Consider the following 18,087-nt stretch of genomic DNA (forward strand, 5'->3'; position numbering starts at 1 on the left):
TTCACGGAGTGAAACCATGATTCAAAGTATCTGGATATAAGTGCTAGTCAGTATGATGCTTAGGGAGCATTATAACTCATGTTTGATTACTAGAACGTCAGGTTAGATGAGAACTGCAGTAGTGACTCTTGCAAAAGAACGGCTCGTTTTTGAACGGAGGATTTGGTCTCGAGCGCATGATTCACAATGACGTTAGTTTGTACCGCGACAATGCAACATACGAAACCATTATTGCATGATTATGAGAGCACTTTGGGGCGAGTAAGTCTCACAGTGTTAGTTATATAAAAGGTACTTTAACCTGAAACACAAACTTCAGGGAAACTTTGTAAAGGTACCAAAACTTTATATTATCTTTAATTCATTGTGATCTGCGTGTAACAGTGCTATAAGATATTGTAGTGTTATAATACTTTATGATGCAAGATGGGACATTCCAATACTGAAATAATTACAGTCTTGCATGCAGCAGGCTTATGTGTAGTATGCACAAGTAAAGGTTCTTTAAATCAATTGTAATCTGCTCATAACAGTGCTGTAAGATTTTGTAATGTTATGATACTTATGATGCAAGATGGGAAATTCCCATGTTTAAATGATTACAGTCATCCATGCAGCAAGTTTATCAGTACTAATGTACAAACACAGACTGTCTATTAACCCTATTCTAACTGGGGGGGGGGGGGTCAAATTGACCCCCCCCTCGACGTTTCGCGCCACGATTTCGCAACGCGCAAAGATTTTGCCGCGTCGTTTCACGACTTTTTTCATTGAAGTCTCCCGCATATTTTGAAACCAAATTTGCGACGACCGGGTACACCGTTTTGAAGTTACGTAATGTTTTGCATATGCATGTCAACCAAAAAACAGCTCAAATTTGATATCGTGTGCAAATCCAATGCAAATTGTGTTTTTTGGTTAAATTGATATAAATTAGATTATTTCAACTTTTAACCATTGAAATTAATCAATTCTAGTGTAGATAAGCTTGAAAAAGTGCCTGCAACAAATTTTGGCAAAAAAACAATAGAAAACAAAAGGTCGAAAAAACAATAAAATACATAAGAAATTAACAAAACAATAAAAAACAAAAGAAATTGATTTCGATTGTGCTATTTTTTTACACGAAAATTGTTTGATGTGTCTTGAGGAATTCTGACCCAAAAATTTAGCAATCCTCCAGTCTTTTTAATGGAGTTATAGGTGAAAATATGATTTCATGCACAAATTTGCATAATTAATTTATTAAAAATAGAAAGGCAATATTTTTCTATTGTATGACCATGTAATCTTGTAGTTGACATCCAGCTCTATCTTCAGGCAAAATTTCGCGGCGATCGCGCGATCGGCGGCGGAGATCTGAAGGGGGGGTCAAATTGACTCCTCCTCAGTAAAAACTTGGTCTCAAATAGCCCAGTTAGAATAGGGTTAAGTGTAATGTAATCTGCATCTAACAGTGTTGCATGATTTCATAATGTTGGTACCATTTGAGGAATCCCCATATTGAAATGATTACATATTGAGAGTATGAAAAAGCATAATACATGTCTACTGGAGTGTGAAGTGTATAGAGACTACATTCTTTTCTTTATAATTTGAACGAAATGCTTGATTGAACTATGAATCTGGAATTGAGCCTTGAGGCACACTGTGTTTTCATTTTAGTTTGTACTCTTTTTTTTCCCCCCTTGTCTCAACACATAAGATTTGTGCAAAGTTTAGCTTGTTGTGTCATTTGTTGGCATGGAACAATAGTTGTTTCAGGCTCCATTTGTTTTGTTATGCTCCATGCAAATTCCATCTTTAGTGAGTGATGTCGTGAAATGGCCCTGTCAATCAGACACATACTCAATCTAAACCCACTGAAGACTAGTTCTCAGTATGAAATAATGAAAATTTCCTTTTAAAAAGCCGCTCTCCTACAATGCACCCTCGTTTGTAGTGATTAGAGCAGAAACCTGTCATCATAGTAGGTACAGTCAAACCTGTCTATAGCGGCCACCCAAGGGAAAGGAAAAGAGTAGCCGTTATAGACAGGTGGCTGCTATAGGCAGGTTATCCACCTTCGTGTGCATTGCCTACATGTACAGTACATGTATCATCGTTGTATACATCTGTAAGTACTGGTATTACATGTATGTGTATATTCACACTTGTGTTTCATGCATTGGACAATCCCGGTGTTTATCACCGGTTGTACAGTAGCATATAGTTGTGAAGAAAGCTTTAAAGGGACTGTACAGTACTGGTTGAGGTAGGGATTCATGTTCTGAACATTCCTAAGTGAGATAATGAAAAGCCTCTTATGAAATATGAAAGAGCATGTAATTTTAAGAAGGATTCAACGTTTATTTGATGAAAATTGGTTTTCAAATGGCTGAGATATCCAAAAAAGTGCTAATAATAAAAGGCGACGTGCCCCAACTTTATTAGTATCTCTTTGTTTCACATTGTTTTTGGATATCTCAGCCATTTCAAAACCGATTTTCATCGAATAATCTTTTGATACCCCTTAAAACTGCATGCTCTTTGACATCTCATAGAGTGGTTTCTGAATATCTCACAAAACGTTAAAAGCTAAATTTTCACCTCGACCAGAACTGTACACACCCTTTAATAACACTAGTGCAGTATTATGGCTGAATGAGTGAGGAATGCAATGGTGGCGACCACTGAACTTTGCCCAGGAATGACTGGCATGGCTACAAAGCAGAAAATACACTAAATCATCAGCTCGGCTACAACTCCATTGGGTCTGTGGCCGCTATAGACAGGTTAAAATCTGCCATGGGAAACAAAATTTATGGCCGCTGACTGTGTTCGACAGGTGGCCGCTATGCACAGGGTCTTTAACAGGGATTTTTTCTCGGGAGTCTTTAACAGGGCTTTTTTCTCGGGGGGATTTTTCAGTGGCTGCTACAGTATAGACAGGTGGCCGCTATAGACAGGTGGCCGCTAAAGCCCCCGTTCCACTATGCCGTTGTCGCTACAATTTGACAATTTTCTCAGGTCGGGAAGGATCGGGTAAAACCTGAGCCGATCTGGACACAGTACGATGTTAGAACGCTCTAAGTACGCTGCAGTTACGACTACCAAGTGCTTGCTACGCTCTTACTACGATGATCGGGAATTAGACATTGCGATCTCTGCCGCTGCCGGTACGCTTTAGAACGAAGTAGCTACGCTGTTAGTGCGATGTTGCCGATGTTATCCGATCAATGCACGCTGTATCTACGCTCTGAACGATCTATACGATCTTATCACGCTGTTACCCCGTTCAGAGAGCTGAAAAGTGCCCGATGTGCCCCGATGTACCCCGATTCGACTGTGGGTCAGCAGTCAGTCAACTTATTAGCATGCAGAACCGAAGAAATATACTGTGGACCTCGACGATTCATTCTTCTTTTTTTTACTTTTGATTTTCAAAGTTGTTGTTGCTTCGTTATTCTCACTACTCTTTCTTCATCAGCGAGCCTGTGCTTCTGTGCCTCCAGTGCCCTGGTTATGACCCACCATTTCCCTCTCCTCTCCCCTCCTCCCCCCCCCCCCCCTTGTCCACCTCGGACTTACTACCTTCTTCACTACTATATCTTTCTATCCTCTCATCAATTTTTTCCTTACAAGAGAGCCGCCATGTGTTTGTTAATGTGCGTCCGTATGTGTGCATGTATGTGTGTATTACTCTGTCTTTTTTTTTTGCTACCGCTTAGGGAAATTTGTTGTTGTTGTTTTTTGCAATTATATATTTTTCTCTATGAGGGGACTGCATTCCAATACTACAAGCTCTGCTTTTTAGCAGTCCCCTCCATTTCCAGCAATATTTTGTATGCATTTACCACAGTGACGTAACTGTTATTTGTATCTCTGTTGATAATTTGCCTGCATCTCTTTTACAATGTTATTCTGTTCATCGCATTGTGGTACTGATTTCATGACGTCTGTGTATATGAGCGTTTCTTTGTATTTTTTATTATTTGTTTGTTGGAAGTGAAATAAATCAACTTGAACTTGAAGAGCCTCCTCAACTCACTGTTCTTTTACAGCAATGCATTGTATAAACAAAGACGTGCTGATTTTTCAAAGGATTTTTCTTGATGTCCTTGCTTTTATAGTCCGTCTTCCTCCAGTTGTAGATGATTTCATATTCTTCAAAATTCTGCTATGTCCTCTTCCTCCTCTTTCAGCACCACGTGCAGTCTCTCTTTCTTCGCCTTTTGGGTAGCTGCTTCGCTGCTTTCTTCTCTTCTTTTTCTTCATCTCTTCTTCGAAAATTACAGCTAAAATTACTTCCCGTTCTTGTGCCGATGTTACTACGCTCAGAAAGACCTTGTTACGCTCATCCCGCTGCGTTTACGCCGTCATTACGCTCTCCCCGCTGCGTTCACGCTGTCACTACGCTCTCCCCGCTTGCCGTACGATTAAAAATATGCCAATTTTGATCGGGGAGATCGGGAAGAAATTTTGAACCGGTTCAAAATTTCTTCCCGATCTGAAAAACTGCCCGCTCCAACCCCGACCTCCACACGCTGCTGCTACGATGCTTCCGATCCCCGTACGCTTTTGCCGCTCTCTCCCGATCTGCTAGATCGGGACAGATCGGGGTCCAAATCGTGATAGTGGAACGGGGGCTTAAGACAGGTTTGACTGTACTTCTTTGTTTTAACCCCACATCTTCTCTACTTCAGCTCTCTTGAGGCGTGGTTCTGCCAGGAAGTCCCTGAAGCAGTATGACCTTGCCCTGAAAGACCTTCAAGCAGTGCTACAGGTGGAACCAAACAACAAGCAAGCACTGGTCAGTGGCCCTTAACCCCTTGATCCTCCCTGGTGAAAATCCAAGCATTTATTTTTTACGTGCAGTATGGAATGATGATAATGAAAGTGTTAACCCTGAAAAGACTGGGGGGGGGGGAGCCTAAAAGGCCCCCCCTTGACATTTCGCGCAATTACTCAGCAACACGCAATGCTCTCGCCGTGATGCTCTATGACTTTTTTCTTTCCGAGTTTCCCGCACATTTTGACACCAAATTTGTGATGCCCAGGGGTACGGTTCTGAAGTTACATAACTTTTTGTACATGCACGTGAGACCGAAAATGGCTCAAAAATGTGATTTTGTGTACAAAGTCAATACAAATTGAGTTTTATCACATGGTTCATATAAAAATATGCTTATTTTTACTCTCAATGGCTAAAATCAATTTGTTTTAGTAGTATTATGCTTCATAAAGGGTCTGCCACAAATTTTGCTGAAAAAAAACAACAAAAACAAAAGGTCGAAAAAACAAAGAAATACATAAGAAATTCATAAAACAATAAAATGAATAAGAAATTAATTTTGATACCGAATTTTTTTTCGAGTACATTTGCTAAGAATGCTACAAAGAATATCTAGACCAAAAATGAGCACTTTTGGAGCTTTATTTACTGATTTAGATAAAAAAGTCTGATTTCTTGCATAAATTAGCATAATTAATCAAAATAAAATAAAAGAAGACTATTTTGGAAAATTTGAATACACTGTATACGATCTTGTAGATTACATCGCACACTATCATTGTGCAAATTTCCGCGGCGATCACGCGATCCACGGCCGAGATCTTAAGAAAGGGCCCCCCCAGTCTTTCGAGCTACCATGGTGTAGCCCAGTCTTTTTAGGGTTAAGGGAGATGTGGTTGTGGGATGAGAGTCCCCTCTTTCTGCCTATGGTGTGGAATTTTACATGGGATTTTCTGTTGTTTCTGTTACGACAGGCTTTTTGTGTGGGTTGTATCTGATGCATGTTTCTTACCATCATTGTGCTGTTACAAACTACCTAAAGTAGTGATACAGATACACCTGTACTACAGTCAGACCATTAAGTTATGTTACTCCCTCACGCACTGCGCACGGGGCCGCTTCGTGCGGTTGCGTGCAGGTTCGTGCGATTTCGCACGGGTGCGTATGGCTCCGTGCACCCCCGTACGCGCCCGTGTGTAGTCGTGCGCTCGCGTGCGGATCCAAACGCCTGCGTGCGAATCTGTATGCCCGCGTGCGGATCCATACTCCCTCGTACTGACTGGCACACAGCCGCACGGAGGCGCACGAGGGCGCACGGAGGCGCACAAGGTCGCACGGGGTCGCACGGGGGTGTACAGAGGCGCACGCACCCGCACGAGATCGTACGAAATGGTACTAAGACGCATGCACCCGTACGAAACTGCACGCAACCGCACGAAGCAGCCCCGTGTGCAGTGCGTGCGGGAGTAACATAACTTAATGGTCTGACTGTAAGTGTGCTAACTCTTTACAAACAGACCATTTAAGGATATATAGCAACCACCATATATCTATAACATTGCTCACAAATGATTGAGTTAGTTTTTGTGGCATATTGTACTCTTTCTGCAACATATGTTCTGGATTTTCCTCCTCTAGGATCTTGTGAACGATGTCGTGAACAAGATGGACAAAGAAAAGACCCAAATCGAGGCCGAACTGAAGAAGAAGCGTGATGCAGCAGGCACCGCTGATGAGAAGAGCGCCTCCAGAGAGAAGCCGTTGCAGAACGGCGAGATGGGTGGGAAGAACAAGGGTCGGCGGTTAGTCATCGAGGAAGTCGAGGGGGAGGAGAGTGGTGATGAGGAAGAAGAGACCAGTAAGAAGGATGAGAGCACCTCCAAGAATGCCCGGGAGAGCGGAAAGAAGCTGGAAGCAGGAGTTGATGGTGAGGAAACTAAAAAGGAGAATAATGACACAAATAAGAGTGAGGGCGATGGAGCTCCACCATCAAATAACCAAGAGAAGGATGATAGCACCGAGATGGATGGGTGTGTCGGTAGCAAGAACCAACCCGAGGAACCCCCCAAAGTGGAATCCTCTCAGACCAGTGAAGAATCGCCTAAGGCAGGTACAGACCCAAGTTCGGGTGGAGCTGTATCGGAGGAGGCGGCGCCAGAGCCCACAAAACCAGCTCCGCCCAAACCCGCTCCTCCTCTCCCTGATGCTGTTGTATACCTCAAGGACAGAGGAAATGAATTCTTCACCAAAGGCCAGTATGGGGATGCCTGTGAGCAGTATGGCAAGGCTATCAACAAACTTGAAAAAGGTAGGTTCACTTTCTTCTATCCAGTCTGTGGGTGTTGTGATCAGGTTTCTCTAGTTAGGCCCACGAACTGATTTTGGTTGGATTATGCGACTTTACAGACATGACAGGGCATTTAAACAGAAGTCTGACAGTTCTTCCATGCCTGCATTCAAGCAGCTATCACCTATCCATTTCTTTGAAGGGAAGAAATGTTTCAGTAAGGTCAGAACAGATTTTATTGTTTGTTTAAAAAAAAAAGGAAGTAAAGTGCAATACAGATGCATGACAGGTCTTGCAGAACAAGAGTAGGACTCATCTGTCTTAAATCAGTTGCTATATCAGGTAATCCTTGTTTTTACGAGAGAGAAAAAAACAATTCCACACACCTATATTCATCATCCCTTGTTAACTACGAGTATAGCGCCTGTTCTCACCACTTGAACGATCTTTGAAACTTTGTCTGCAAAGTGTTAAAGATAATAAAAAGTTTTGGTACCTCAAAAGCTTTCCTGAATTTCCTTGTCTTGGTTTGTGTTTCGGGTTAAAGTACGTTGTCTGTGAGAATTACTCGCCCCAAAGTGCTCTCATGTCTTAGTAATCATGCAATAATGGTTTCGTACCAGAGCCGACGCTGACCAGCGTCGATAAATATTGTACGAAACCACTGACTGCGATCAGCAGCGTGCAGCCCATTGTACGCATAGCGAACTGCGACCAGCAGCCCCATACGCAGAGCGTAATGGGGCTTCGCATTGTAGCATTCAGGATCATGACAGATTTAGTATCGCGGGTAAATGTCAACTTAAAATCCAAAAATTTCTTCGATTTGAAGACTTACCAATTAAGTTGAAGTATTGAAAACAGGCTTCGAACAACGTTTGGTTCTGCCAATAGTCCCTTTCTGTTCGAATTGATGACTGAATGTAACTCGGTCGAGAGGACCTTGGCAGAGCTACATACACTGGATACTATGGCCAGCGCATGCGCACACAAACATCTTATCCGTTCATGGATTTGAAATTTGTGTGCGGGCTGCATATGATGTGTTCGCAGGCACTGGCTGTAGTATTCAGTGTACTGTATGTAGCTCTCCTAAGGTCCTGTCGACCGAGTCACATTCAGTCATCAATTCGAACAGAAAGGGACTATAGGCATAACCAAACGTTGCCCGAAGCCTGTTTTCAATACTTCAACTTAATTGGTAAGTCTTCAAATTGAAGAATTTATGGGATTTGAAGTTGACATTTACCCTGCGATACTAAATCTGTCATGATCCTGAATGCTACAATGCGAAGCCCGATTACGCTATGCGTATGGGACTACTGGTCGCTATGCGTATGGGGCTGCTGGTCGCAGTTAATTGCATGATTACTAAGACATGAGAGCACTTTCGGGCGAGTAAGTCTCACAGTGTTAGTTATATGAAAGGTACTTTAACCTGAAACACAAACTAAGGCAAGGAAATTCAAGGACACTTTTGAGGTACCAAAACTTTTTATTATCTTTAAGGGAGTATCTCACAGAGAGGTGAATGTTTGCGAACATAGTGAAGTGTAGTATTCGTAAGCAGTAACATTGTTGCAATCAAGTTCGTGAACAATTACAATCATACTAAAAAAAAAAGAGTTTCCATGAGTTTTCCTTGTCGCAAACAGTTTTTGTTGTTGCAAAGCATGTTCAAAATTTCTCCACAACAAGGAAAGCTGCTTGCAACAATAAAAACAGTTACTGTTCGATGTGAATTCGATTATAACTTTCTACATTTGCTGCTCCGTTAGATTCTCCCTTTAGAATTAATTTGCACAGACTTCTTTTATTGATGTCTGCCATCTGAAGGCTTTTCATGATGTACAATATCTTGTTAACCCCTCTGTGTGTTTACACTCCCAGACAGGGAGGTGTACCCGACAGCTCTGGCCACCCTCTACGCCAACCGTGCCTCCTGTCACCTGAGGCTGGGTGAGGCCAAGCTCAGTGTGGAGGACTGCAATGCGGCCCTGGAACTCAACCCCAACTCCATCAAGACCTATGTGAAGAGGGCCAAGGCGTATGAAACACTGGAAAAGTTAGTCAACCATACTTTTCATTTATCTCTACTTATAATCCAGAATCTGGCCTTAGGGCTTCGGACAATCCTTTCCGTGATCGAGTTCAATCAACAGATTACAATTTTTAACAGGACAGCGAGTGTATCGTTTGAACTGGACCCGAAAAATGAGAAAAATCCATGAATTTATCACAATTCCACATATAGTTGAAATTATGCCTTCTACCGATCTTTAGCAATTTTGTGGGTAAGTTTTCATCCACTCTTGTAGACTTTCTCAGGCCAAGTGATCACACTGTTTCTCCTACGTTTGCTTGTCCTCTGATTGCTGAACTGTAAATTGGGGACAAAGTGGATCCTCAATCCTTGGCTTGAGAATTTCTACAGGAGAGGATGAAAGCTTACCCACTACATTGCTACAGGTTGGAAGAACCATGACTTCCACTGTGTGATCTTTCCCAACCGATGAAAGTTTACTGTATAATTTCACACACATTTTCCTGGAATAGTAGTCTGGTAGAGTCAATTATGCAAATAAGATGAGATGGTGATGCCATGGCCACACCTGCTCATGAATATTCAACAGATTTTCTCTTCTGTTTTCTTGGTTTGTTTTTTTTTTACTTTGACTTTACTGCCTGAAGAAAGAGTGACATCTTTCATATCAAATAGTGTTAGAGTTGCTACTGTATCCTCTGCTTGCTGGTCTTGTGGTCACATCAGTTTGAGGCAACACTTGAGAGAAGCTGATACTTTTGATAGCTGAGAGCAACCATTAAAGTAGATACTCAATGATGAGCTGCCTTGTTTTCTGTCAATATTCTTTCTTCTTTTCAAACATTGATTGCTTTGATGCATGATGTGCCTTTGTTTAAACTCAATAATTGCTGAAGTGTGTTTAAAGAAAAGGTTTTTATTAATTTTAATTCTATATTTCAGATACTCTCATGCCTATGTGGACTACAAAACTGCCCTCAATTATGACCATTACAATGTCAGTGCCCAGGAAGGATCCAACAGGTAAGCCATGGATCACAAATCTTCTACAAGCCATTTTCTGCCTGTTAGAACACATTATTCTTGATAAGCACTACTGGAAATGCATTAAGGACACTTGTAATTAAGTGTAAAAACTGCTTTTGTACACCCCTTGAGGACAGGCTGATTTTGCTACAACACGCATTTCACAGAGAACCCTGCCAGAGTATACTTGGGACTAATCCGCGATGGTTTAGTATTCCTGCTCTATGTGGTACTGCAGTCAGACAACTACACATAATTTTTTACTGAGAAACATGACAAATGAATTACAGTACGTAGTAGACATGTAACCTCACAGGAATACACATATAAAGATAAATGTTGGGCAAGAGGAATGAAGAAAGACAAAAAAAAAAGCAAAAAGCAAACACACAATTGTGAGTTTAATAATGAAATATAGTGAAATCATTTGGCTGATTTTAATCCAAAAATACTGCAAAGCCACCTATGGCATGCCATTTCAAGATCAGTTTGACTATGGAGAAAAGTAATAAAGGAATATTTATGCATTAAAGTATTGTACATTTGTAGCTACCTCAACATAAATATCGCTGTTGAGGCGACAAGACCTTGTGTCTCAAAAAAGTCTAATATTCAGGAAAAAAACAAAGAAACACGGCAGCCAAAGCAGTGTAACAAATGGAATTGCCTTTCCATTGCCATAGACTGTAATGATGACATGGGATTAAATGTCTTGATTATCAAAGTGATAGTAAGTGGACTGTTGTTTTTCTAATCATTTCTAGCCATTACATGTGGAATGAAGTTTGATAGAAACATGATACCTCTGCACTGAGACCTCTGTGTTCTGTGAAACAGGATGGCTGCGAGTCTTAAAGACACTCATGGAGCCAAGTGGAGGGAAAAGCTTCCTTCCCAGCCCAAGTCACCCGAGATTTTTTGGCCCACTTACACTATGGCTGCTCCTAAAGCGACTCCCGCACCAGCCGTAGATCAAGCCACACCCACGGCCACCGCCACCATGACTGCTGCCACCACCACCACCTCATCATCCATGGCGACGGAACCGAGGCCGACGCCCAGCCCCGCCCCGGTCTCTTCCCCATCTCCATCCAGTGCCTCACCGGTGGACTCCGCCCCTCCAACTGCCTCCAAGGGCTCTTCCACTCACGCCACGGCTGCTACGTCCACCGCCAATGCCGCTCCTGGGGCTACATCGACCACATCCACTGCAGCTCAGGCCACGCCTTCCTCCGACGAAGCGCCATCATCCCCGGCAGCTGGAGGAACCACACCCGAGGCTGAGTCATCCCAATCTACCAAGGATGAGTCACCCCGTGGGATCGCAGAGAAATTTCAGGATTTGAAAGCTGAAGGAAATAGTCTTGTCAAAAAGGTACAAGTTTGAGGATTCCTGTCTGTGTTTAAAGAAACAAACCAATCTGTGTCTTTCTGATGTCAGAATTCCATTCAGTAAACATCTTTGTTCCTTACTTTTACTTGATAATTTCATTCAATTTATTTCCTCGTAAAAAATGTGTACAACAAAAGCGACATTCGAACGATACTAGGGTCTGATAGCAGCCTATGTTTATGTGATGATGTCTTTGGGAATAAATGTGTAGATTTTACCAGCTATGATTTTCTGTCCATCCATCAGGCAATGTACAAAGAGGCTGTGGAGTGCTACTCTCAGTGTATTGAGGTGGATGCTGCCCAAGCGGTCAGCTACACCAACAGGGCTCTCTGCTACCTCAAACTGGACCAGGTAAAGTCAGGCTTGCAATGCTTTGTCTAATTATGCTGCCCTCTATAGTTGGAGTTTGAATACTCTGTCCCTTGGATAGAACATGAAAAGAAGGTTCTGTGCGTGAGAAAGTCACACATGAAAGATCCCACTTCACTTCTCGCATAAACCATGGTGCAAACATGGTGGAATGGTTAGTCCCACATACGCATCAAAGAAAGCAGTGGAGAGATGCTGACCTACATTTGTACGAGATTATCCCAGATGACCAGTGATCGTGAGCATTGCATTTTGAAGCATGTGTGTAGTGTTGTGTGAGAAAATAAGTTGTTGTGCCATAATGCTTCGAAGTATTATGCCTGACTTGTACAAAAAACCAAATCAACTTTCCCGTTGTGAAGGGGGAAAATGATGACTTCTAGCTAAGTGAGAGGAACTTTAAAGCAGGCTAAGAAACTGGGAGCTTGTTTGTTCTGTTTTTTCTCAGTCTTATTCTCCTTGCTAGTGCAATTCAAAACTTCATGCTAGTGCTATACAGGGGAATGACACCGAAATCTAAATCTAAATATAAATATGAATAGAGTGAATGGAGAAATATTCGAAGAATACACATCAGTGCAGTTTGAGGAAAATCAAACAATCCATTCGTAACTTAGGAATTTAAGGCTTGGTACTGCTATGGCTAGATAATAAGACTGCAAAAATTTCTGATGTCACAGGTGGACAATAATATTAAAGTATGAAGAGAATTTCACAAAATGTAATTTCTTATGAGAAGTACGTATAGATCTCTTCCACTTATTCCCGACATATGTTATGAGTAATGTTATTCTTCCTGCCTCCTGAAAGAGATTATCCAATTGCTCTTTTAGTATGATAGAAAAATAAAAATATGTTACTGTATACGCTATAATTTTCGCGTACATAAATTTTCGCGAATTGCCGCTGTCACACATTTTCGCGAGTGGTTAAATTCGCGATTGGGGGAACAGAGAAAATATGAAGTGGCAAAGAAAGTGTGAATTTCGACTTACTAGCAAATAAGAATGATACTAGTTATACACCGCATGAAAAAGACTTGCCAAACTCTGCGAACTAGTAAGTTAGAATTCAACATTTTGAAGTGGTTAAGTCCATCGCGCTAGATTTCTGACGAGTGGTCCCCTTGCGATAACGGATTGGCTCTCTACAGTATTCGTAAGTAGACATGGACGTGCGTAAACAAGCTTAGCCAGTATGGTCTGTTCGGTAAGCCGTGACATGGTATACTAGTACTGAAATGTTCGTATCATCAAGGCAAGGGATTCATTTTGGAAGGTAATATTTTCGCGTGTTGTTAATTTCGCGAATACCTCCCGACTCGCGAAATTCGCGAAAATAAAACCCCCGCGAAATATATAGCGTATACAGTAAATTCCTCCCCCCCTCCACTTACCTTTTCCAATTATATCAACACTCTTCATCATTCTTCCCTTCTCACAATGCCATTCCCAGCCGGAGGATGCCATGGCAGACTGTAGCGAGGCTCTGAAGCGGGACCCACAGAGCATCAAAGCGCTCTACCGTCGCGCTCAGGCTAGGAAGGTGAGACGGCTTCACACGCAGTTCTAATATTTGTGGGATTATTTAGAGAGAACTGCCATTTCTCTTTATACTAATGAAGGCAGAGGAAAAATATTTCCCATTTAGGTTAAAGGGGTCTTTCACTCATGCCAGTAACAGATACTAGCTCTTACCATTTTGCAATAATTTTTGCCGTCCATTAGACAAATGCATGTTTACTGCACAGGTTTCATGGAAAATACTGCTTTCTACCAATCTGTGTTGCTACACATGTCTTTTGTAGGAAAGGTAAAAATTATGTTTTTCCACCAAAAATATGCCTTTTCAGTCCTCAAAAGACTACAATGCAATTTACACAGTTGGCATCCCTGTAGTAAAGTGTCTTGCCACGTGGGTACTGACTGTCAAACTGATTCAGAGAAGTCTTGAACACTTAGAACAAGTTGTTTGTTTGTTTGTTTTTGTTTGTTTGTTCGATTGTGTGTTTGTCAGTCTGTCTTTCCCATTCAGATTTTCCTATTCGCATTTCCCTTTGCTTTGCTATTAATTCTGATGATTTTAAATCTTAAACAAAGTCAGAACTTGATGAGCCTTTTGTAATGGTTTCTCACAGATGCTGTCCAACTTTCAAGAAAGTATCAGAGATCTGATGGACCTCCTCAAGATAGATCAAAATAATCTTGCTGCGAAGAAAGAGCTGGAAATTGTCAAAGATGCCTGGAGGAAAGTGAGTAGTGATAATCTTTTCACTCCTTGTTTCTCTTCTGTCTCACAGTTACTCTTGTAGTATCACAGACACTAAAGATGACAAAATTAGGGTGGTTGTGCTGAAAAATTATGGTTTATTCTTAGAATTGACAACAAATTTAACCCATTAGTAACTGAACCACCCAAAACCACCCGTCAGATTACTCCCTGAACTGCCCGTAACCCCCCATCCACTTTTTTTTAAATTGTTTTATGCTTTACTTTTTTTATTTTTTCATATAGAATAATTTATATAATTACATGATTTGTAAAAGGTCAAAGTTCAACAAAAATATGTCAGAATTATTTCTGTGATACATAAGTCCCTTTGGTAAAGTCTTAATAAGCTTTCAAATAAAACATAACTTATAATAGACAAAAAAAAAAAAAAACTTGCAGTGATCTGTTTTGTATAATTTAGAAATTTGTCGAAATGATAGTGATATTGCTGTACCTTCCGGGGAACAATAGGTCATTATGTGCGGAAGCTTCAGTTGCTAAAGGGTTAACGAGTTGTCCCTGAATTTTTTTCCCACTTGTCTAAAGGAATTGAGAGAGCAACAGCAGCAGAAGGAAGCAGAAGCCAGCTCCCAGAAGGAAGGAAAGGATGGTGGGAAGAAGAAGAAGAAGAGTGGGAAGAGAGTCCAGATCCAGGAAGTCAATGAGTGCAGTGATGAAGAGACGGTGAGTGAAGAGGGGTTTCCATGGCGATTGCATCAATTGCAGAAGGCATCCTTTTGGTGTCATGTGGAAGGGTTATAGATTTACTGCCTCTGTAGACTTGCTTCAAGACTGTCTTTCTTTGCACACAATATTTGCAGCATTTTGAGAGATGCACCTTTATATGTATCATATACTGTACAGCAATTATTTCAGTATTTCTCTCATCGAGAACAGATGATAACCTTCACTTCCACCACATAGAGAGTACGAAATCCTCAAACTAGAAACTTTACAAATGTGAATTAATACATTTAGTCTCTAAGCCAGTGCCAGAAGAGTGTTTGTGATGATAGTCATCCCTGTACATGTACTTAGTACAGTGCACTCCCGTTATAACGAACATGGTTACAACGAAATTCCGGTTACAACGAAGTAAAAATTTAGGCCGCAACATTATCCGCTCTATGTTTTTCATTGTTTAGTTATAACGAAATTTCAATATACAGTGGACTTCCATGATAACGAAGCCCTTGGGACGAGCAGTTTTCTTTCGTTCTATCGAAATTTTGTTATAACCGAACAAGTTAACAATAAACATATATAGAGCCGATAATGTTGCAGCGTAAATTTTCATTTAGTTGTAACCGGAATTTCGTTATAACTATGTTCGTTATAACGGAGTGCACTGTAACAAAAACAACTGCCAGTCCCTAGGACTTTGTTATAACGGGATACAATTTTATGATTGATTTTTGATTAAAAGGTCTTTATTCAAATAAAATCTGAGTCGGCGACTAAAAGTCGAATTACACAGATAGACAGAGATTATACAGCAAAACAGATGAAATAATAACATAATCGTAATACATAAAAAAATACATTACATTCAAACATTCTGTATACACAACTAATACATTTTTAACGCTACAGATTGTTATATAAATACAAAAAGAAAAAAAATGAATGGACATTTTATAAACAGTAGCGGTACACTCCTAATTTTTTTTTTTTCACAGAAAAAAAAAGAAAAGGAAGAAACACTCAGGGCTACACAACTCATTGTCGAAAGAAGAAGAAAAAAAAAATGTAAGCTCTTCTACAGATACAAAAGGGAGTACAGGAGTTTGCAGTGTGGTTGGAAAGACGCGTCAACAACCTACACTATACATTCCACAAATACTTGCAGTAACATTATTTTGTTGGTGAGGTGATCATCCCCCTCCCCCGTAATGTACACACATTCACTACCCACTCATACCTAAAGCATTTCTCACTGGCATACTCTCTCTGTCTCTCTCTCTCTCTCACACACACACACACACACACACATGCACACATACAGTACTGTACATTGATGTGTAGATCGCATATCTGTACAACACTCACAAACGCGCATGAGCATAAACACAGTGCACATGCTCGATGTACAATACAACGTATGTACACACTCACATTCACGCGCATACATTTACATACATATACACTATACGTACACACAGGGAAAACACACACACACATATTGCAGCTACAAACACACACACACATATTAAAACACACACACACATACATTACTCACACACACACACAAGCACCGTCATGTCCACAAGACCACACCCAACACACGCCCATACAATGTACCTGTGCTAAGTGCACGTTTAAAGACAGGCCCACCTACATGTATTGTACATTAATGAATTTTATATTTCTGATATAGGAAAGCAAGACCCAGACATCTTCCAAGGCGAACTCATCTGGCAAGCCAGCAGCAGAGAAAGGTGTGGCTAATAAGGCTGGAGGGGAAACCAGCAAACAGGGTCAGGCTAAGGGGAGCAAGGACACCGCCTCAGCGACCACGCCCAGTCCCTCTCCGGACCCCTCCAAGCCTAAGAAGGTGTGTAGCTTCAGTGTGAAAGACAGAAGGAAAGAATGAATGAATGCTTAGATGAAAGGATGAATGAAAGGATGGAGGGGGGATGAATGGATAAAAGAAATGATGGATGGATGCATAGAGGAATGAATGGATATAGGGATGAATGGATGGATGAAAGGATGGATGAAGGGATAGATGGACAAATGGATGGATGGATAGATGGATGGATAAATGAACGGATGGATGGATAAATGGATGGATAAATGGAGGGATGATGAAGGGATGGATAGAAGGATGAATGGAAGAATGGATGAACTGGATGGATGATTTTGTGACAAAGGGCTTCTCCTCAAGTGCAAAGCAGTGTTCTTGTTTAGAACTTCTGTGCAGTGGACTCCCGTTATAATGAAATCCTCAAGACCGGCAGTTTTCTTTCGTTATATCAAAATTTCGTTATAAATGAAAAAAATAAACAATTAGAGTGGATAATGTTGCAGCCTGAATTTTTACTTCGTCGTGACCAGAATTTCGTTAAACCATGTTTGTTATAACAGAGTTTACTGTTTGATGAAATCTTTGACGGTTTCAAACGTTGAGTGGTAGAAGGCTTAAGATTGACCGTGCACCACCTATTCTTTCTTAGGTATGTATGTGACCCTTATTCAGGACCATGTGCATAGCCGAGAAAGAATACATGGTGCACTGTTAAGCCGTCTACCACCCAAGTGATGTATATTGCAAGAGTTGAAAAACACAACAACTGAATGGCAGGTCGATATGACACACTGAAAATCATGAGAAACATTAAACAAATGAGTCACACCTGTTTACTTGGCCCTGTACTGCAGGACAGTAATAGTGACTGCTCATTTGCATAATAATTGCAAAAAACATAGATCAGCTTGGAACTTGATACCAGTTTAGTAACAGACATAGACATTATGTCTTCTCATTTCTATCAAGTATATCATGTTCATGCTAAAGCTAATTTCCTCAGAGGCAGGTCTGTTCATTCGTATGTTTACCTGATCCACATAAACTTTGGCAGCCTGTGTACTAAGTGGGTCCTGTTTTGTGTGAATCAGTTAACAAATACATACTCTGCACATGGTGTCTTTGTAGATGACGGCCTACGAGTTCATGCATGAATGGACATCACTAAAGAAGAAAAAGAACCAGGATGGATACGCTGCCCTCTTGAAGAGAGTCCCACCCAATGACATCCCCAAAGGTTTGTTATCTTTTCATTTTTTGCTTCCCTCCCCCTCCCTCATTTCTTTTCTTATCTACTACAAAAGAAAGTTAACTTATTAACCTGTTGAGGACAAGTCCCAAGTGGTAATTGGGCAGGTGTCTATGGGAAATGCATGTTGTAGCGAAATCAGTC

General features: G+C 41.1%; 1 protein-coding gene across 1 annotated transcript in view; it reads left to right on the top strand.

Moving 5' to 3' along the window:
- Nucleotides 1–18,087, top strand: part of LOC139716013 (sperm-associated antigen 1-like) — a 31,896-nt gene that overhangs the window by 11,590 nt on the left and 2,219 nt on the right. The window contains exons 9-19 of the mRNA XM_071627571.1: nt 4,686–4,792; nt 6,413–7,082; nt 8,952–9,126; nt 10,048–10,128; nt 10,969–11,506; nt 11,771–11,878; nt 13,352–13,441; nt 14,034–14,147; nt 14,714–14,851; nt 16,545–16,721; nt 17,823–17,931. Of these exons, the coding sequence (XP_071483672.1) occupies nt 4,686–4,792; nt 6,413–7,082; nt 8,952–9,126; nt 10,048–10,128; nt 10,969–11,506; nt 11,771–11,878; nt 13,352–13,441; nt 14,034–14,147; nt 14,714–14,851; nt 16,545–16,721; nt 17,823–17,931 (2,307 nt within the window). The remainder of the gene's footprint in view (nt 1–4,685; nt 4,793–6,412; nt 7,083–8,951; nt 9,127–10,047; nt 10,129–10,968; nt 11,507–11,770; nt 11,879–13,351; nt 13,442–14,033; nt 14,148–14,713; nt 14,852–16,544; nt 16,722–17,822; nt 17,932–18,087) is intronic.

The sequence above is a fragment of the Diadema antillarum genome, unplaced genomic scaffold (assembly GCF_040938485.1).
Source record: "Diadema antillarum isolate AM-2024a unplaced genomic scaffold, OU_Dant_1.0 scf00000060, whole genome shotgun sequence".
In the NCBI taxonomy this organism is placed as follows: Eukaryota; Metazoa; Echinodermata; class Echinoidea; order Diadematoida; family Diadematidae; genus Diadema; species Diadema antillarum.